This window comes from Conger conger, chromosome 3, assembly GCF_963514075.1.
Source record: "Conger conger chromosome 3, fConCon1.1, whole genome shotgun sequence".
Classification (NCBI taxonomy): domain Eukaryota; kingdom Metazoa; phylum Chordata; class Actinopteri; order Anguilliformes; family Congridae; genus Conger; species Conger conger.
This window is the reverse complement of record NC_083762.1, coordinates 79,270,812-79,293,600: the sequence shown is the minus strand read 5'-3', so window position 1 is coordinate 79,293,600 and position 22,789 is coordinate 79,270,812. Positions and strand designations below refer to the sequence as shown.

At 42.1% G+C, this 22,789-nt stretch overlaps 1 protein-coding gene across 2 annotated transcripts in view; it reads right to left on the bottom strand.

Annotated features, from left to right (window-relative positions):
* Positions 1 to 215: 215 nt before the first annotated feature.
* The window catches only part of LOC133124247 (uncharacterized), a 52,370-nt gene continuing 29,796 nt past the window's right edge, over positions 216 to 22,789 (bottom strand). Inside the window, exons 2-6 of one of the 2 annotated variants that reach the window (XM_061235265.1) lie at positions 4,972 to 5,082; positions 3,602 to 3,676; positions 3,095 to 3,175; positions 1,631 to 1,659; positions 216 to 749 (exon numbers count right to left, since the gene is read on the bottom strand). In XM_061235265.1, the coding sequence (XP_061091249.1) occupies positions 699 to 749; positions 1,631 to 1,659; positions 3,095 to 3,175; positions 3,602 to 3,676; positions 4,972 to 5,082 (347 nt within the window). In that variant the 3' untranslated portion in view covers positions 216 to 698. The remainder of the gene's footprint in view (positions 750 to 1,630; positions 1,660 to 3,094; positions 3,176 to 3,601; positions 3,677 to 4,971; positions 5,083 to 22,789) is intronic. The other variant, XM_061235263.1, reaches the window with a different exon arrangement.

Below are 22,789 nucleotides of genomic sequence, written 5' to 3'. Positions count from 1 at the left end.
TCACCATAACGATTCCATTTTAGACCTTCACTTCATGCAGAACACCTACACACAGGCAAGCACACACACCCAAACACACACAAATGCACACGCGTGAACACACAATTGCACAAGCTAACACATACAGACAGACAGACAGACAGACACACACACACACACACACACACACAGGGCAGACCTTGAGTGTCTGAAAAGCTATATTCTGCACCTGTGAATCAGTTATGAAAAAAGGAGGAAGTTTATTATTTAAAACACTTCAATTCAAAGTTACATAATGAACAATGTGCAGCTTTTTTACTATTCACTATATTAAGTGTACTTATTCGACTTATTTACTTAGTTACTATATACTCCATTACATGCTGACAGAAGAGTATACCACAGTACCCAGATAAAACCAAAACACCATTAAAAAAAATATATATCTATTATCTATCTTATTAAAGAAAACAACCAGAATAAAATCACAATGACATTCATATTTTCCAGAAAACAAATGTATGCTTCACTGGCAAAAGCTTCTATTTTTTACCAGAAGGAATGAAACAGTGGCAAATTCAAATATTAACAGGTCATGGAAACATCGGTATATTGTCTTCGTCCATCTCCATTTGAATTGCACTGTACAGACAAGTTTGAAATGTAGATCTTGATCTACATCTAGATCTTGTTTTGTTTATCCATTTGATTGCAGCATATCATGTTTTGCAGATGCTTGCATAGACCACTTTATCATTTTCATCTTGTCCCTGCAGAAATAGGATGTGCACATTTTTGTTAAGATGATCTTAGAACGTATAAACATCCTGGCTGATGAACATCATCATATGCTCTGGCCGCATTACCATACACAAATGTAAATCAACATAACATTGTGTTTGTTTTGTCCGGTGCATTTACATTATGTTCGTTTTCTCCACCGTATTTAAATTGTGTTTGTAGTCTTGGGCGGATTTAAATTGTGGTCGTTTTCTCGGGCGTATTTAAATTGTGGTCGTTTTCTCGGACGGATTTAAATTGTGGTGGTTTTCTCGGGCGGATTTAAATTGTGGTCGTTTTCTCGGGCGTATTTAAATTGTGGTCGTTTTCTCGGGTGGATTTAAATTGATGATGAACAAGGTCATCATATGCTCTGGCCGCATTACCATACACAAATGTAAATCAACATAACATTATGTTTGTTTTGTCCGGTGCATTTACATTATGTTCGTTTTCTCCACCGTATTTAAATTGTGTTTGTAGTCTTGGGCGGATTTAAATTGTGGTCGTTTTCTCGGGCGGATTTAAATTGTGGTCGTTTTCTCGGGCGTATTTTAATTGTGGTCGTTTTCTCGGGCGGATTTAAATTGTGGTCGTTTTCTCGGGCGGATTTAAATTGTAGTCGTTTTCTCGGGCGTATTTAAATTGTGGTCGTTTTCTCGGGCGGATTTAAATTGATGATGAACAAGGTCATCATATGCTCTGGCTGCATTACCATCCACAAATGTAAATCAACATAACATTGTGTTTGTTTTGTCCGGTGTATTTACATTATGTTCGTCTTCTCCACCGTATTTAAATTGTGCTTGTATTCCTGGGCGTATTTAAATTGTGGTCGTTTTCTAGGGCGTATCTCAGGGAGCATACTTACAGACCGATCCTGCCGTTGTCTGTGCGGATCTGTAACAATAAACGAGCAAACAGTAATTACATAGCAATAAGATAACTTTCTTCTGCTTACTGAATTCCTTCATTATTGGTAGCAACACCCTGCAACCACACACATGAATATAACCTGCAGTACAATCTCAAGTAAATATCGCAGTCTCAAGATAACATGATATATGATTCTCAGCCGTGCATCTCCAGAAAACAGCGGTGCCTTCTGGATGGTCAAGTGAGCAGCTTGGACATGGTGTTAAACTCAGTATTGAGTAGACTCATCGCACATAAATCGCAAGACTTTGTGAAACTGAACATTACATTAATGGCATTTGGCAGACGCTCTTATCCAGAGCGACTTGACAGTTGATTAGACTCAGCAGGAGACAATCCTCCCCTGGAGCAATGCAGGGTTAAGGGCCTTGCTCAAGGGCCCAACGGCTGTGCGGATCTCATTGTGGCCACACCGGGGATGGAACCATCGACCTTGCGGGGCCCAGTCATGTACCTTAACCACTACGCCGCAGGCCGCCCTGTACGTGGAGTTTGTGGAGAATTGCAGGTCTGCTTGGTTAGTTTTGATCTGTTTCTGGTGTAATGTTACAGTAAAAGGGTAAGCGGACATGAAGCGGCTAATTGAAAACTATTAACAGCTTGTTACAGTGTTTCGGGATAATGAGCGTAAACTGTGATCTGAACAAGATCAGCTGTGTGCATCTCTCATCCTGGGGAGCCACAGCGACAGACTTCATTGTTATTTGACTGATTACTATAAAAACACTTGATTAGATAGCTTACACATTGAACTTGCATTAGTAGGTATGAATTAGTTGCTGTTTTAAGTTTAAAATGAAACAGAGGACTACATCTGTAGACCTTCGTGGTACATATTACTTTTGCTGATTGGATGGCCACCACAGGCCTAACTGTTTCCTGCCTGTAATGATTTAATTAACTTTGTCATTTATTAGATCTGAATTATTAGATAAAGCCAGGAGCTACAGCTGCAGGTTGAACATACTGTGTGTCCTTGGTGGAAACAGGTTACTGTCCAGTACAGGAGTGAACAGCATTGCTGCAGACAGCCGTTTAAAACAAAAGCCACCCGACACACCGGCCCTCCTGGAATGGAGTTTTTGCCCTTTTCATAATGTAATGTGTGCCCAAATTTTATATCAGGGGTTGGCAACCACAGGGTGTGCTGGCTTTGGTTGTGACATGGCACTTAAGTGATCAATGAAAGCAGTTGACTACACAGTTAATTCACCTCACCTGCATTGGTTGCTGATTTCAAGGTTAAAACAAAAACCAGCACACCGTGTGGCTCTCCGGAACCAGGGTTGCCGACCCCAGTTTTAGCTGCCACACCAGTTGCAATAATTGGAGAAAACTCTACAACTGTTGAAAAGTGTAATATGGACATTTTACAATTACGGTAACACTGAAAGCTTACTGTGACTGGGAGCAGTCTGGGAAAATACCAAGTACTGGAGTTCTTCACTCTCATTCTCCTCTGTGGCTGTGCCTGGGTTTGCTGTTAGTAAGAAAAGACTTTAAACGGATTGTAATGCTGATAACCTTCCTCCATTTCACATGCACCAAACATGGGCAACACCAGGAATTAAAAGGAAAAATAAATAATACAAAAATACAAAATACAATATTTGGGGACATTGTTCAGGTGCACGTCCCCGCAAGCACACATTGTACAATTCGGAGGACAGAACTGTACAGTCTGGTGCACAGAAATGGTCTGTAAAAATATGTTTTCACACCCATTTTTGAATGTACAATATGGGGCCAGTTACACAGAGTTTAGTCCTTGACCAAATAGAGTTTTGTATGGAGAATGTCCATTAGAAATTAAGTTAGTCTAGGAGTGGGCTTAATCTGGCCCATGAAGTCAGGCTCGACTGCTCCGGTTCATGCAGCATATCAGTAGTTGAGTTATCCACGTTACCTCGATCGTTCTGTATCTCTGCGACGTTACTGTAGACGTTGTCAGCTGCACTGGAATCACCGTTCCCTCCATCTGCTAATGTGGACAGAAGTGTGAGAGATTTCAGCAAACATTTTAAGCCGACTTGATATAAATTACTATACAGGGAGCACTGAGCCACGTTATGGAATAATTATTTTGTGTGAATATTTACGGTGATCAAGCCATACAGACCTATAAGTACATTTCATAGTTTTTTTTTTTTTTTTAATCACTGCATATTAACAGTGACAGTAACTGTCATTTGTAGTTAAATAATCTGCATTTGTATCACAATCAACAGCTTTGGTATAAAAACAATGCTAAAAGACAACCATTAAAGTCCAAGCAGGGTCTCGCGGGATGTAATTGGATAATTTATGGCAGGGTCAGTTTCCCCAAATACGTTATTTGACATGGATAAATAATCAGGCTGGATCCTGCCCAAAACTGTCAAAATGATCGTACATTTCTAGTTTTTTTTTTTTTTTTCATTGACCGTATATCCTACAAAGGGCTAAACTATCTTACAAATACGATAATTCTCGTACATCTACCAACGATAATGGGCGTGCATAAAAAAATATTATAAAAAAATAATAAAAAATGGGCGTGCATGTAACCATGGAAACGATGTATTTGTTGTCGCTGAATTGTGGTCCGGGTGGAAACAGCGGAATTTTAGTGTCGTGGGGTTTCCAGCCTGAAATGCGGCGCAGCGAGATTAAGGGGGAAAAAAAAGAAATTTGTAAATCGCGAGAAATACGGGAGAATTGTGACTCGCGGAGGAATCCGCGAGAGGGCAGTGAAATCGGGAGTCTCCAGAGAAGATCGGGTGGGATGGCAAGTAGGGCTGCGTCATGCCTGTAATGTAATCCCGGGTGTAGAATCCAGTGATGACCAGCTTGGAATACCAGCTACCGGCTGTTTCAAAACATAACTTTTGAGTTGAGCTGGCCAAACCATGTTTAGTATGGAGCTGGTGTAACTGGTCAACCGGCTACCAGCTGTTTAAAAACCTAGCTTGAGCTGTTTTATTTCACCAGATATGTAATACATCCCCTTATGTTACTGCACTGTCTCATGCTACACGTGAATAGTTTAGTTACCCACCCTACCTTGATCCCCCACTAGTCTGATCAATCAAATACTGTCTCTGTTATTTGAAATAGCCACATTCAAATCAATTATGCCAAAGAACAAAAAAATAAACCTCATTTAAGTGCATTTTTAAAGAATATCACTGTACTATCAAAGTTTAAAGCTATGTTTAAGAGTGAATGCTCTGTGGAAGTGTTGCTTCTCTGTCAGAGAGAGAATGGTGAACGGTGAACAGAGAATAGAGCTCTTACCTGTTGCTCTTTTCAGACGACGAGACAACAGTCCTCCGAACAACAACAACAACAGTCCAACACACACCGCGGCACTACAGGCCAAAATGATCACCAGCCGCCTTCCATCATCTGTATTACCACAAAAGAAGAAAACTTAACAAGTGAGCTCAGAACATGGAGAGTATTCAATTTCCTTATTTAGCTGCATTAAAGTTAGTCAAATTAAAAGTTACACTCTTTATTTAGCCTAACTACCCAAGACTATTGCATATGACATGAAACTGTGACATGACAAAATGTAATGCTTACATTTTTTATTTTAAATTTAAATTTAAATTTTTAGATAGAGTATACTGACAGTACCAAACCTTGAGCCCTACTGGTTCTCACATTTTCTGAAGGGACATTTTGAAAAGTTAATAACAAAGGGACCAGATCAGTGTTACATTGGTGTTATGTATACAAAGCTGAAAGCGATCACAAAGACCAATTTAAGCCGAAATCACTGCCACTCTCTTTCCATTTGTATACTTTATGGACGACTATAGATGCTTTAAAAATCTGCATCTGGCATGCATAGTGACAACCTTAGGAACACATTTCAACAACTTCCTCTATCACGTGGCGCTGTGCTGCTCTACTGTTTCTGGGAAGTTCCGAAATAGAAGGGAAAATTAATTGAGCTAATTTAGCTTACTGACCAAAATAATTCATATTTGTGATTGTAATTCATATTCATATAAGTGAAAAACAAATAGATAATTTTTAGGAAGAAAATTTGAAAATAAAAATCCAATAATGTCCTGGTTGGAATAAAATCATGATCAAAGGTAATTTGCATACACCTGTCATCAATACAAGATAAGATAAGATAAGATACACTTTTATTGAACCCTGTGGGGTAATTTGTCCTCTGCATTTGACCCATCCTACTTACCTAGGAGCAGTGGGCAGCCACAGTGCAGCGCCCGGGGAGCAATGTGGGGTTAAGGGCCTTGCTCAAGGGCCCAACGGCTGTGCGGATCATTTATTGTGGCTCGACCGGGATTCGAACCACTGACATCGTGGCTCCCAGTCATGCCGCCACAAGTATAACCCCAAATAAAGACGAACATTTCCTGCTGGATTTTCTTGACATTTTCTTGGTTGCATCCATAGGCCCTAGTTCTTATCTTTGTCGTGCAGGTAGCAGTTGAAATTGTACTTCCCTCTTGGGTCTTTCAGCACACTTATCCCTGGTTATGGGTATGCACTTTGCACTTTGTTGTACGTCACTCTGGATAAGAGCGTCTGCCAAATGCCATTAATGTAACACTGGGATAACCATGGACTGCAAGGAGCTTACAGGACATCTAAGGGTTCCCATTGTTGAAAGGTAGGGTATGAAGGGGGGTATGAAATAATTTTGAAGGCATTTGATGTACCATGGAACACATTGAAGACCATCACCAATAAGGGTAAAGAGCAAAGTGGCATCACAACAACATTGCCAAGACATCGTCCCACCAGGATGTCCCTCCAAAGTTTATCAGGGAGGCAGCCAAGAGGCCTACTACAACAATATAGGACCTGTAGGAACTGGTCACCCCCTGCATGTGAGAAAACAATCTCCCTTATTCTGCCATGTCTAGAGAATAGGGTTTGTGGAGAGATGGAAGCCATTTCACACTCACACCCACACACACACACACACACACACACACACACACACAATTCCAATCGCACCTAAATTTAGCAAAAAATGCATTCAGTCACTATGTGGGAAAATGTCTTACAGTTTGAATAGACCAAAGATATGTTTGGAGCAAAGACACCACAGCTCCATCACTGAAGGACCGCCGTGCCTCCTGTGGAGCACAGTGGGGGCAGCATCATGCCTTGGCGGCTGCTTTACTTCAGCTGGGACAGGGGTTCGTGCCAAGATACAAATAGCTCCAAATATTGGAACGAAACCTTCCGACCTCAGAAAGCTGAGGATTTCACCTTCCGGCATGATAATGATCCAAATCACACATCCAAGTCAACCAAGGAATGACGTCAAAAAAGGAAAAGCAAAGGCTAGGAATGGCCCACTAAGAGCGTAGACGTCAGTCTAATCCTCTGGAATGATACACTATGCAGGACTGCACACAGGATATCCCCACCTTTTTTTGCAAGGAACAGAGTGAAAACCTGCAGGAATGGTAGAGCTCCAGGAACAGGGTGGGTCAGTTCATACCTAGCAGCGTGAGGTGCAGGGGGACCTGTGCTCTGAGCACGCTCCCTGTGAACACCACACAGGCCCAGTGTAGCTGCTCTTCAGTGAGGCTGGGCAGGGTGAGGCTGAGCATCGTTTTTGGGGGTCTTTCTGTCAGGACCTCCTGTTTTACGAGCTCCCCCCTGCCCCCCTTCATCCGGAGCCAGGCCAGGGTCACAGAGTCGATCACCTGCGATATCTCACAGTTCAGCACAACTGACTGATTCCTGGACAGAGCACCAGGGGGCTCTGCAGAGACTGAGAGAGTATATGCATTATTTATTTATTTATTCAGGAAAAATGCAGATATCATCCATTATTAGCAATTAGTTTCCGCAAAGTGCACTACCTTCATGATATTGGATCAACACTTCTGTTGCTTACTGTTTGCTGCTGCTGATGCATGACACAGAATTTTGTAAAACAAACAAACAAACAAACTAAAACTAAAAAAGCTAACTTAATAAGCATCATGTTCAATCAAACTGCAATTTATTCAGTCCTGTAAATTGTGTAATCTGTAAACTTACCCTGAATAGTTACCAGAGTTACTGTAGCCTCAACGTATCCATCATGAGAACAGATGTACCTTCCACTGTCGCCAAACTTCACTGGTGAGATTCTCAGAGGAAATTTATGCTCATCATCGACAACAAATGAGAATCTTTCTTTATCTGTCTCCATGGAAACTGACACATCCTTGTGATTATCAGCTGAGATCAGAAGGATTGAGGACTGAGCCAATGAGGTCCAATTCCACTCAGCTTTCTTGAATGAATAGTGAGAATGGCAGATTAGCACCACCTCACTGCTGTTCAAACTCCCTCTGTACAGAGTGGGGTGTGTGTTGAATGTACCTGCAGAAATAAGTTGTGGTTACTACAGGCGCTACAGGTAGTGAGCAACAAATGTAAATAACTGTGCGCAAGTCAGCCAACTCAGACAGAGGTGTTGGAAGATGGAAGCCTCATTACAGAAAAGCCCATGAACAATATAGCACGTCTTACAGCCATGCAAGCTATAATTACAGACAGCCCAGCAAGTCAGCAGGTTTGTGTCAGAACATGGCATGCCAGTACTTTCTTCAATGAATATATATAATTCTTGGAGGATAATATATATAACTAATTAATATTTTTTTTTTTTTCCTTTTTTAAAAACCATAGTATATTACATGTCATTACATTACATTACATTACATGTTACATGTCATTTCTATCAACAGTAATGAGTGAGTCATGCCTACAGTATGCATTTACATTTTGTTGTTTCTATTATTATTATTATAATAATTATTATTATTTAACAACTTTTATCTCAGATGGAAACATGCTTGTCGGACCATTGTTTGTAGGAATTTCAACATTAATATATTAGAATACTTAATACTTTTTTCAACAAATGCACATGTTGTAACTTCAGTGGCAAGTTTTTTTTCTTTTTGTCCTTCAAATAAATTTGGTGCTGAATAGGGGTCTGAGAATATCCTAATCCCCCTAATCTGGAGAATCTCATGACTGTTTATAGCTGCACAATCCCTCATACGTAGTGTCAGCAGCCTCCTTCTTTTCACACCACAGCCCACAGCCCACAACCAAGCTCCCACAGAGCTAGAATAAATATTCTGCAAACTTGCCACGTATAGTATCTGCATTTTCATATACTACACTGGATTTTTAAGATGACTAGGGTAGCACATGGATTCATCTTCAGTGTTAAGACACCACATTTCTGCTAGTAAAAAAGAAATATAAAAGCTCACAAAGCTTTTGTAGAAGCTCCACTGAAAAATGTATGGAGAGTATCATACCCTCATTGACTCTAAATGTATGGGGAACGCTGAAAATAAGCGCTCCGTTCCGTCGGAGTGTACAGTTATATGTTCCCGCACTGTACTGCTCAGCACTGTGGATGATGATGTGGGCAGTGTTGTTGTAGATCAGCGTTGTGTTAGCAGTGGGTTCTCTGTCCCGTTCCCAGGCCAGTGTAGCTGAATCTGGAATGTGGGATACCTCACAGCTCAAGGCCACATCATAACCTTCATTTATTATGAAGGGTGATTGATTCACTGTAGGAGGAAAGAGATATTGATTTAGAGAATGGTAAACCTTTTCATCAAATCATTGTGTGGGCTACATCTCAAAACTATAGTAATCAAATTTAAAGCAATATATTATACACAGTTATCCAGTTCTGTGTTGAGAAGTCAAAGAAAAACATAACTGAAAATACATTTTAACCAGCCTCTCGTGCTATGTACTCTTTAAAACAGGCTAATGTTATCTATATCATCTCAGATTTAATAAAGCATTGACTGAGAACATGAGCTATATGAGTGAGTACAATTTTTTCCCAGTATATGGATTCCATTTTACATATAATTTAAATCTAACATCAAATTCAACTTTTGTGAAAGTAAAATACAAGATAAAACTCAACAATGTTATGAGTTATGTATTATGTGGTATAAAGTAGATATCTTTCTTTCTTACATAACTACATAAAAGTGTACATTTACCTTTTACAGCAGACACTTTAATCTGGGCCAAGTTGACTTTCTCTGGTTTAGTTTGAATAAAAGTAAAAACCCCTGCAATCTGTGACTGTGATTCCAGACGAATGCCATACTTGCTTTCCTTTGAAATATAATAAATCCTTGAATTCCACACAAAGGCTCCATTGGACTGTATAGTTAGTATCAGTATTTTATTGCTTCCATCATGTGATGTCCACTCCCAGATGAATTCTGTCCCTTTGGGCTCAGCTGGGGCTTGTAGAGAGATGTCTTGTCTCTGCCCAGGAACAAAGTATTTGTACTGCACTAACACTGCAGAAAGTGAAAAATATATGAAATATACCGAGATCCAATTGAGTTCAAGGCAGGATAATATTGCATATCAATATGGAGGTTAATTGCAGTAAATTCATTCCAGTTAAACCAGGTGATTAAATTCAAGATAAAACCCAAGGAAGTCTGGAGGCCGATACAGAACTATGAATGAAGATGAAGGTCTTTTTTTTGCTCTCAATTAATAAATATTTGAGCTGAATTTGACACTGAGATGAGCTCATACCAGCCATAGTCCTGTTTTTATACCTGTGTAAGATCTGCACCATGAACCTGGCAAGCAGAAATTTGATCTGTTTGCAGTACACTATCAACATTTCAATCTTCTATTGTGAATTTTTCTATGCAAAAACATGCATTTTTCTGGGTAGTGAATGGAGTCATTGTAAATATCTGCAAAATAATTTTAGAATGTGGAAGTATAACTGCATGCATACTGATAATTAAGGCAATAAGTGGAAACTTCTCTTGAGTCAAAAACTGAAAACACGAAAAATTAGTCTGGGTCATTTATTATAGTACATATCTGTGTCACATACTCCTCTTTTAATTCAGACTGTATTTTTAAATATATATATATCGATAAATATATATTTGTAAATATATGTTTGGTGAGATCTGTGTGAGATCTATCTATAAATATGTAAGTAAATGTATAACTAAGGCAGAAAGAAAGACTCACCCTCAGCTGAAAGTGTGTGACAGTACCATGATATCCAGAGTAGGGTCCACCACTGTACCATCCCCATGGCTTCTGCCCAACACAGGCTTCTTACTGGTGCCTAACTTCTGCTCTACACAGCCTTCTTACTGGTGTCTAACTTCTGCCCTACACAGCCTTCTTACTGGTGTCTAACTTCTGCCCTACACAGCCTTCTTACTGGTGTCTAACTTCTGCCCTACACAGCCTTCTTACTGGTGTCTAACTTCTGCCCTACACAGCCTTCTTACTGGTGTCTAACTTCTGCCCCACACAGCCCTTCTGGTTACTGGTGTCTAACTTCTGCCCTACATGGCCCGTCTTACTGGTGTCTAACTTCCGCCCTACACAGCCCTTCTGGTTACTGGTGTCTATCTTCTGCCCTACATGGCCCGTCTTACTGGTGTCTAACTTCCGCCTTACACAGACCTTCTGGTTACTGGTGTGCAGTTTCTTTCCGAAGTTATAACTTTCGAGGTATAAAAACAATAAGAGGAAGTACAAACCACTTGAGAAATGATGCAGTTTTAATCAACTGTACGTCACTCTGGATAAGAGCGTCTGCCAAATGCCAATAATGTAATGTAAAAGATCCTCTGTCATCTGACATCCTGCTAGACAAGCTGGGTCCAAGCAAGCACAACCACACTGAGTCTGTCCTGTCCAGAAAGCCAAATATGAAAAGCCATCACCACTGCTAGGTTCTAAGAAGACAACTGGCTGAGCTGGGAGGGCACTCAAAAACCTGTTTAAACACCCCTACTCACCACCTTATTATGAAAAGATACATCAATAAATGAATAAATAAAAGGGTTTTTGTAATGTTTTCAGGGTCAGAAATCTAAGTCTTAGAACAAGGACTCCATTGCTTTACCAGTAGTGATTGTTGCATTATCTTAGGGATGTTCAGTAATGCACATTCTAATTGCATATAAGGTGATCTGTCAGCTAAAAAAACATATTTTCACATCTCTCCCAGATCTGCAGTTAAGGAGGGGACTGCACAGTTTCAGGAAAGAAAAAGCAGTGTGAGCAACTCTTCCATCTCAGTTTGAGCCACACAAGCCTGGAACACACTGCCTCTAGCTGTACAAACTCACCAATCACATCACCCCCTTGCCAGTTCATGTACTTCAGGTCAGGGACGGGCAAGGCAGGTCATATCTGTTTCTGGATTTCAGACAAACTTCCTGCATACACACCAGCCCTTCAGGACTGGGGTTGCTCATCTCGGCTATAATCCTGCATACACACCGGCCCTCCAGGACTGGAGTTGCCCATCTCTGCTATAATCCTGCATACACACCAGCCCTCCAGGACTGGAGTTGCCCATCTCGGCTATAATCCTGCATACACACAAGCCCTCCAGGACTGGAGTTGCCCATCTCTGCTATAATCCTGCATACACACCGGCCCTCCAGGACTGGAGTTGCCCATCTCTGCTATAATCCTGCATACACACCGGCCCTCCAGGACTGGAGTTGCCCATCTCTGCTATAATCCTGCATACACACTGGCCCTGCAGGACTGGAGTTGCCCATCTCTGCTATAATCCTGCATACACACCAGCCCTCCAGGACTGGAGTTGCCCATCTCTGCTTGGCAAACTAGAGTGGCCGGAGGAAACCCACACAGACAGGGGCATGACTCGCAATACGTCGCCGTGTTTGTGGATGATCTATTCTGAGCTGGATGAGTTATTATAATTTGGATCAGTTATTTTGGCGTCCCTCCTTGCATCTGCAATAGAAGTTATTCACTGCCTTGTTTTGTTGGTAAGTGTGAACAGAGTAATGCCATTGTAAAGTTTTCAGCCGAGCAGGATGGTTTGCTTTGATATGTTATAAATGTTTGAATATTGGCATTTTTACTGCGTTTCACAAAGTGTCACTGGTCATTTTCCGCCACAGTCTGTAGACTCATCTCTTCACACTGTACCTTGACTCCTCTGCGGGAGTACCAAGTGAGTGAAGACTCATCTCTACACTCTGTACCTTGACTCCTCTGCGGGAGTGCCCACTGAAGACTCATTTCTTCACACTGTACCTTGACTCCTCTGCGGGAGTACCCTCTGAAGACTCATTTCTTCACACTGTACCTTGACTCCTCTGCGGGAGTACCCTCTGAAGCCTCATTTCTTCACACTGTACCTTGACTCCTCTGCGGGAGTAACCTCTGAAGACTCATTTCTTCACACTGTACCTTGACCCCTCTGCAGGAGTACCAAGTGAAGACTCATCTCTACACACTGTACCTTGACTCCTCTGCAAAAGTACCCTGATCTATTGCCACTTTTTTGTTCACCTGTCTGAATTTGTACTTTGTAGTCTCATCTATGTGCAGTTGTATTTGTATTTATTATATTGTATTTGCATTTGTATTTGTGGTATTGTACAAATACTTGGCCTATTTTCCATGTGTCCTGGAAATGATGTTCATGGCTGTACAACGGTTTATTGGTGAATTGTAGCTTATCTGACCTGCTCTGTATGTTCTAATGACCTTGATATGCAATGTTTTGTACTTCACTTTGGATCAATGAGTCTGCTAAATAACATACAACTGAATGTAACGCAGTGAAATGGAAAATATGTGTGTGCTAATTGATTCTGTGATCCAAAGGAACAGAAAAACAAGTAGAAATCATAAAAATATTTTTTATTACAAAGTTTTTGTCAAGGGTTCGTATTTCCATCTAATAGAAAATAAACTGACCAAATGAAAGGGTTAAAAACAAGCAGTTATTTTACATAAAGAAAACTTAAAACACCATCAGGGAAAGAATAGAAAAATTATACTACATTTCATTATTGGCATTTGGCAGATGCTCTTATCCAGAGCAAGGTACTAAGTGCAAAGTGCATAGCAATAACCAGGAAGTGCACTGAAAGTATAATGTCAATTGCTAATTGTACAAAAAAGATAAGGACGAGGGCCTATTAGATTCATTTGATTAATATTTATGGAAAATGTTTTTATACAGTACAAAGCAATAGGGTATATACTTCCATATGAACAATAAACAGCTTACATAGCTAAAAAAAACTCTGAACCTCTGAAAAACTGCTGTCTGACAGTGTCATCTGGAAAACGTGCTACATGAATGTGTTTTTATGAAATGAAAGATTTATGAAATGAAAGATTTATAACAGTACAATCTGTGAATCGAGTTGAGAAGGAATACACAGACGCAGGTTGTGTTTGGTGGCTCATCAATACGTTAGGTTGGCAGGACGCATCGCAGCGTCAAACAGGAGAGACGACACAATTCTGCTGGTTCCTGCTGATCAGCCCGTTGGCTAAGGACGTGGGAAAGGGGAGACGGTCTGTTTGACAAACACTGATATTGGTTCTTTAAAACAACATTTTTCTATATATTTTTTGCCCTTTATGTCTTAACAAAACATATTCAAGTAAGAGTATCTTTATTCTGATACTGGAGTGTGAGTTCCTTTGTCGCTCATTAAGTTGTGTTGGCAGCCGAGGTACACTTCCTCTGTGGTTCGCATTGCAGGAACTTTGAGTTTAATTTAATCTTGCGAGTATTTCCAGATCACTCTGCACAGTTTAGCGACTTATCTGTGTGCGTCAGTGAGAGCTGTACGTTGGAGGGAGGCTCACCATTGCATTGGTCCTGCAGGGCTTTGCTGCTCTGGTCACTCCTCAGGCTGGGCTGACTCAGGTTCACCTGCAACAGTGGAAATTTAAAACTGTTCAGACTTCATCAGACACCGTTGATGGTGAAATCAGTGGAAATTTAAAACTGTTCAGACTTTATCAGACACCGTTGATGGTGAAATCAGTGGAAATTTAAACTGTTCAGTCTTTATCAGACACTGTTGATGGTGAAATCTGGAAGTGGTTTCTTTGGCTTAAGTTATGGGCAGCACAGTGGTTAGACTTAAATTAGACTTTGAGCCAATCTGTAGATGTTTGTAAACTTAAGAAGAAAATGTCCAGTGATAAGATACTTTGAACAGTTGGTTTCAGGGCCATGGTCCCCTGTCTTCCTTCAAAGCTGAAAGATGTTGAGCGCTTGGCTGTTGTGTCCCAGTGCGAGTGTCCTTACTTGCTTGGCGTCTCGTCCAGGACCAGGACCACCTCAGAACCAATAGCATCCCCAGGGTGGCCAGCGCTACAATCACCACCCTGACCACTGTCTCAGTGCTCCACCCTGTGTGAGAGGGAACATGGGGTTAGTGTGTCTGATGTAGTCTGTTCTCAGATTCAGTGTGTCTGATGTAGTCTGTTCTCAGATTCAATGTGTCTGGTGTAGTCTGTTCTCAGATTCAGTGTGTCTGATGTAGTCTGTTCTCAGATTCAGTGTGTCTGGTGTAGTCTGTTCTCAGATTCAGTGTGTCTGATGTAGGCTGTTCTCAGATTCAGTGTGTCTGATGTATTCTGTTCTCAGATTCAGTGTGTCTGACGTAGTCTGTTCTCAGATTCAGTGTGTCTGATGTAGTCTGTTCTCAGATTCAGTGTGTCTGTTGTAGTCTGTTCTCAGATTCAGTGTGTGTGATGTAATCTGTTCTAAGAACCAATGTGTCTGATGTTGTCTGTTCTCGGATTCAGTGTGTCTGATGTAGTCTGTTCTCAGATTCAATGTGTCTGAGGTTGTCTGTTCTCAGATTGAGTGTATCTGATGTAGGCTGTTCTCAGATTCAGTGTGTCTGATGTAGGTTGTTCTCAGATTCAGTGTGTCTGATGTAGTCTGTTCTCAGATTCAGTGTATCTGATGTAGGCTGTTCTCAGATTCAGTGTGTCTGATGTAGGCTGTTCTCAGATTCAGTGTGTCTGATGTAGACTGTTCTCAGATTCAATGTGTCTGATGTAGGCTGTTCTCAGATTCAGTGTTTGTGATGTAGTCTGTTCTCAGATTCAAACTGCTGTATCTTAAAACCAGCTTAAGCATGAGACCGCCATGTTGCTCATGTTGACTCCCCATGATAAAAGCTGTGCAGTGCGTGAGGAGGGTGTGGTTGGAAGGTGTCACTAGCAGGCTTTTAGTGCGGACAGAGGCCTAACCCATCCCTATGGTTGGAGGATTGTACCTTCCTCTGACTTTTCGGGGTCAGTGAAGGGCGTTGTTGGCAGTTTGAGGTGCAGAGGGACCTGTGCTCTGAGCAGGCTCCCTGTGAACACCACACAGGCCCAGTGTAGCTGGTCTTCAGTGAGGCTGGGCAGGGTGAGACTGAGCATCGTTTTTGGGGGTCTCTCTGTCAGGACCTCCTGTTTTACGAGCTCCCCCCTGCCCCCCTTCATCTGGAGCCAGGCCAGGGTCACAGTCCCAATCACCTGCGATATCTCACAGTTCAGCACAACTGGCTGATTCCTGGACAGACCACCAGGGGGCTCTGTTGAGACTGAGAGAGCACATGAACATGGATTAATTATTTATTTAATTAATGGATATATTTTTTAAATTGCAAAAAAATAATTTACATGTAGATATCATTGATTAATAATGAAGTGCCAGTAAAGTGCACTGACTATATTACTTTGCATCAGCACTTTGGTTGAGTTTATCCATTATTTCTTTATTGAAATATTTTCATGCAGATATCATCCATTATTAGGAATGAGGTTTCTGGGAAGAGCACTACCTGGCTTTGGATAAACACTTCTGTTGCTTCCTGTTTGCCTATGGCAATACATGATGATGAATATTATTGACAAAAACACTAATTTAATAAGCATCATGTTGACGTGTACCTATTATTTATTCAGTTATGTAAATCATGTAAGCTAAAACTAAATCTGAACTGCAAACTTACCCTGAATAGTTACCAGATTTATTTCAGCCATCCTGTTTCTTTCATAAAAGCAGGTGTACCTTCCGCTGTCTCCAAACTTCACTGGTGAGATTTTCAGAGTAAACTTAGACCCATCATAGACATCAGATGAGACTCTCTCTTTGTCCATCTCCATGGAAATTGAAGCCTTCTTGTGTTTACCAGCATAGGCCACAGGGATTGCTTGTGTCTCAGACACTGGCGCCCAAGACCAGGAGGCGTTTGTGTATGAGCTCAGAGAATGGCAGATTAGCACCGCCTCACTGCTGTTCAGACTCCCTCTGTACAGAGTGTGCTGTGTTCCAAGTGTTTCTGAGGAATAAAGTTGTGGTTAGAATTACTTTCTGTCCAGTTGGCGCATGTACTACAGCTGGTAGTGAGCAAAAACAAAAAATAAACAAAAAACGAAACAAACAGAGTGTAAGTCAATCCAACTGACACAGAGCTGGTGAAAGCCTTGTTCCAGAATAGCCCATGAAAAATATCCCACCTCCACTATCCACCTGTATGGGTGGATGGCATTGTAAATCCCATCCTATAATTAACAAAGGCTCACTAACATGTTGACTGATCCTCTGCCTGTGTTTATAGTCCTTAAATTCGGGTTTCAAAATATGCAGTTGATGCACTGACACTCTGTACCAAAACACTGCACAGCTATACAGTAATTTAAGTTCATTGGTTGGAAATTGGCTCCAATTGCCACAGCCAATGGCGTTTCAACGTTAGCGTTTTTACAGGGAATAAACAGTGTTGTGGTTTGAGGTTGTTTATTGCTGCTATTCCTCTCTTGACCATTAGAATGACAAAATTACCAATTGTACCTTTAACCTTTAAAGTAGGTCAAATGTGTGAAACCTTTGCTTGCCCTAATTGTTATATAGGGATCAATTGCCACTACACAGACTACTTCTGACAAACCTTTCAAAATAGGGGAGGAGTTAAAACAGTTAAACCTGAAGCTGCTTCTGTGAATGGGATGAGAGCTGCTTGCAGAGTATCATACCCTTGGTGACTTTAAGTTCATTGGGAACGCTGAAAATAAGCGCTCCGTTCCGTCGGAGTGTACAGTCATAGGTTCCCTCACTGTGTTGGTCAACACTGTGGATGATGATGTGGGCAGTGTTGTTGTAGATCAGCGTTGTGTTAGCAGTGGGTTCTCTGTCCCGTTCCCAGGCCAGTGTAGCTGAATCTGGAAGGTGGGATACCTCACAGCTCATGGTCACATCAGATCCTTCATGTGCTCTGAGAGAGCGCAATGGTTTCACTGCAGAAGAGAAGAGCGTTGATTTAGAGAAGGGTAAACCTTTTCATCACATCATTGTGTTATGTGCATAACTGTGAATTTCATGTGTGCTATGTACCCTTAAAAATAAGATAGGCCACAGCAGAAGAAAACTTAATAAGTCTAAAAAATAAGTCTAGTAAATACCTAATAAAGTGCTCACTGGGTGTCTATTATCTAAAAAAAAGTTTTTTGTATACAGTACAGTCATTATTTACAAAATGTATGAAAGAGCAAATTTACCTTCTACAGCAAACACTTCAAACTGCACCAAATTAACTTTCTCTGGTTTAGTTTGAATGAAAGTAAAAACGCCTGCATTTTCTAACTCTGGTTTCAGAGAAAGGTCGTACTTTCTTTGTTTTGAAATGTGCGCCCGTATAAGATTCCATGAATACTTTCCTTTGGACGGCATAGTTATTATACGAGCGTTTCTGTATCGTCCGTCATGAGATGTCCACTCCCAGATGAATTCTGTCCCTTTGGGCTCAGCAGGGGCTTGTAGAGAGACCTCCTGATAATCCCCAGAAATGAAGTATTTGTACTGCACCAACACTGCAGAAAGAGAAACATAGCAAAGACACAGATCCAACTGCTTCAAGATGAAATTTAATTTCAATATGGAGTTAAATTGCAGTTGCTTTATTAAACCCAGGTGATTAGACCCAAGTTAATCTGATACAGGACAATAAATAGAGATACAAAATGAATCCTATCCAAAAATTTGAGTGAAATTATTTGTAGAAGATTCCATATCACCTGAAATTAAACTCTTCAGGTATATACAGCAATTCATGTAAACCCGGGCAAACAGAAAGTAGAACTGTTTCCACATAAATGAACATTTTGAGCCTCTGTAAACTTGCACCATTGTGGGTCATGTAGGGACTACTTGTAGACCTCTAGATCATCTGTGTTACTGCAACTTCATGAATTTGTACATCATTGCATGGAGTGTACATAACAATATTAAAGACTTTATCACTCATAATTTCATATAATTCCATATTTTAAAAGTCAGAGTAACTGCCTGGAATCAGCGGAAGCATTTCACTGAAATGCAGTATGTTGAAACTTCCTGTGTTACTTCCTTTTGATTTGAAAACTTGCACATTAATAACATGTCTGGCAAATGTGCCAGAGTTATCCAAGGGGGCTATTTTCACTAGTAGAGCCTGGGCTATGTGTCGTTCGATTGAGGGAGGAAACCGGAGTACCCAGAGGAAGCCCATGTGAACAGGAGGAGAACATGCACACAGAACTCCACACAGAGAGGATCCGGGCTGGCCAGGACTCAAATCCAGAACCTGCTTCTTCCAGGACTCAAACCCAGAACCTGCTTCTTCCAGGACTCAAACCCAGAACCTGCTTCTTCCAGAACTCAAACCCAGAACCTGCTTCTTCCAGGAATCAGTGCTAACCACTGTGCCACCATGCCCACTCATATGACTGTAAGATAGCTTAGCTTTCTGTAGTGCTATAAATGAATTATTTGTCCATTACGATTTTGTTCAGTTATTGTACATTTGTTTACATCCTAAATCTTACATTCTAATATTTGCCTCAGGATTAATAAAGTATCTATCTATCTATCTATCTATCTATCTATCTATCTATCGATCTATCTTCATCCTTGTAGGATTTATACAGTATATTAATAAGTACATAGATAAATGATTGAGGCAGAAAGAGAGACTCACCCTCAGCTGAAAGTATGTGACAGTATCTCGATATCCAGAGTAGGGTCCACCAAAGTACCATCCCCATGGCTTCTGCCCTACACAGCCTTCTTACTGGTGTCTAACTTCTGCCCTACACAGCCCTTCTGGTTACTAGTGTCTAACTTCTGCCCTTCACAGGGCTTTTTACTAGTATCTAGACTTTCTACAAGGTATGTGAACAGGAAATGGCTAAAGAAAGAGGCAGTATTAACCACTGTGGTTAAGCAATGTTCTGCAACAGCTTGCACAAGTTTGCTTGAAAGTTCTGTGGCACGTCAGTACTCATTTCCGGTTCTGTTCATGGCTGTGCTCAGCACTGTGACCGTGTCTGTTATTAATCTCCGGTTCTGTTCATGGCTGTGCTCAGCACTGTGACCGTGTCTGTTATTCATCTCCGGTTCTGTTCATGGCTGTGCTCAGCACTGTGACCATGTCCGTTGAAGCACAAAGACCTGCCATTTAACCTGTTAACTACAGGTCGCCACATGATGTTCTATTTTGTGAACAGATGTAATATTTTAATATTATTGTCTGCATGTTTTTCATACAGAAGCAGGCGGACTCTTCTGATCCAGATGTCTGTGTATCCTGGGAAAACCAAAGGCAGCCACTGAGTTATTACCTTCGAATCATGATTGATTCTCATTACATCACATTAATGGCATTTGGCAGATGCTCTTATCCAGAGTGATGTACAGTTGATTAGACTAAGCAGGAGACAAGAACAGCTGTGCGCATCTTATTAGGGCTACACGGGGGATTGAACCACCGACCTTGCGGGTCCCAGTCATGTACCTTACCCACTATGCTACAGGCCGCCCGGATTCTCAACACTCGGATTAAAAAAAGAGGAAATACAGAAAAGTTGAAAGTGTCTAAACATAGATTTATTAGGAACTGTTTCACCACTGACACCACTTGACAAGTTGGGTACAAGCAGGCAAAAGCGCAGTGAAACCCATTTAGTCTGTAATAATAATAATAATAATAATACATTTTATTTGTATTGCACTTCATATTTAAAAAAAAAAATCTCAAAGTGCTACAGATTAAAAAGCAGAAGTGCTAAAAAAGAAATACAAAACCTGAGAAAAATGTAAAGCCTAGCAGAAGGCTCGAGAAAAAAGGTAGGTTTTTAGACCTCGTTTAAAAGTATCCACAGTCTGTGGTGCCCTCAGGTGGTCGGGGAGAGCATTCCACAGACTGGGAGCGGCCGAGCAGAATGCCCGATCCCCCATTGTGCGGAGCTTGGTCCTGGGGGGTTTGAGGAGGTTGGTGGTTGCAGAGCGGAGGGTACGTGAGGAGGTCTGAGGGGTAAGGAGTTCCTTAAGGTAGCGGGGGGCATTTCCGTGTATGCACTGGTGGGTGAGGAGGGAGACCTTGAACTCAATCCTAAGTGAGATGTGGAGCCAGTGAAGTGATTTGAGGATGGGGGTGATGTGATCATATTTGCGCACCCTCATCAGGATCCTAGCAGCGCTGTTTTGGACATACTGCAGTTTCTGGAGGCCGTTACTAGGAATCCCGATGAGGAGTGCATTACAGTAGTCAAGCCTGGAGGAGACAAAGGCGTGGACAAGCTTCTCTGCATCTGTCAGGGTGAGTGTGGGACGGAGTTTGGCAATGTTCCTAAGGTGATAGAAAGACGTTTTACTCAGATGTTTGATGTGAGTCTCCAAGGTGAGGCGAGAGTCCATTCTAACACCCAGGTTTGTGACTGATGTGGAGAGGGGGATGTTCTGGCCAGAGAAGGTAATGCTGGTGATGGTGGATGACCGGACCTGGTGTGGTGTGCCGACTAGGATGGCTTCAGTCTTGGAGCTGTTCAGCTGTAGGAAGTTGAGCTTCATCCACGCCTCTATCTCCTCCAGGCAGGTGGTTAGTGTGGATAATGGCAGGAGTGCAGATGGGATGGGGTCTGTTTTTAGATAGAGCTGTGTGTCATCAGCATAGCAATGGAAAGACATTCCATGTCTGCTGATGACACGGCCAAGGGGGAGCATGTAAAGCGTGAACAGAGTGGGGCCCAGCACCGAACCCTGGGGGACACCACAGGTGACATTGTGGGTGTGGGATTTTGCCTTTCGCAGGGCTACGTGCTCAGTTCTGCCAGTGAGGTATGAAGTGAACCAGTTGTGGACAGTGTCAGAAAGGCCAATGGTGGAGTGCAGACAGTGGAGGAGGATGTTGTGGTCCACAGTGTCGAATGCTGCTGTTAGATCCAGGAGGATGAGGAGGGATGGGGAACCAGTGTCTGCTGTCATCAGGAGGTCGTTGGTGACCCTGACCAGAGCCGTTTCCGTGCTGTGGCCAGGGCGGAAACCAGACTGAAATGTCTCAAAAATGGCTCCTGAAATGGATTTGCCGCTTGGGCTTGGTGTAGGGGGAGGGAAACAGCAGCTCCATTGAGATGGTCTTGTGGTCAGACACACCCAGATCATAGACCTGTAGATTGCTAATGGGGGCGGAGTTTGTGATGACCAGGTCGAGGGTGTGTCCCCTGGAGTGTGTGGGGACGTCGACATGCTGTTGGAGGTTGAGACAATCCAGTAGTTGAAGGAACTCGGCTGCAGAGTGACAGGAGGGGGTGTCGACATGAATATTTATATCTCCAAGAATTATGATATTAGCAGAGGTTGTACAGAGTGTAGTGAGAAGGTCGTGCATCTCTGGGATGAAAGCTGAGTTGGGTTTGGGAGGCCGGTAGATGAGAAGCATGGTCATGGGGAAGGGGGGTTTACATTTAACTGCAAGACATTCAAATGAAGACCGTGTATGCAGAGGGATGGGAGACAGCTCCAGTTTCTGTCGGTGTATAACAGCTAGGCCACCACCACGACCAGTGCTGCAGGCTTTCTCCAGATAGCTGTAACCAGGCGGACAGGCTTCATTTAGGGCAGAGTAAACCTCTGGCTGGTGCCATGTTTCTGTAAGGCACATGAAGTGCACCGAGTGCGACAATGCTCTGATGACGCGTCAGGCGTGCGACAGTGGACCAGATGGATGGAATGGTTGGAGCAGAAAGGCTAGGCTGGTGGTAGATAAACTTTCGACGGGAACTTCTATGGATATAACGGGGTCGGCGCAGAATTCCAAGCTCTGCGATCGCCGAGATACACGTTGGAATGGCGCAGGTGTTAAGATTCAGTAGTTGCGAGACGGAGTATCTGAAACTCATGCCGGACGCCGAAAGTGTTAGCCTGGGGCTAGCCGTTTAGCCAAACACAGAGATGGAGAACTGTCAGGCATAACGG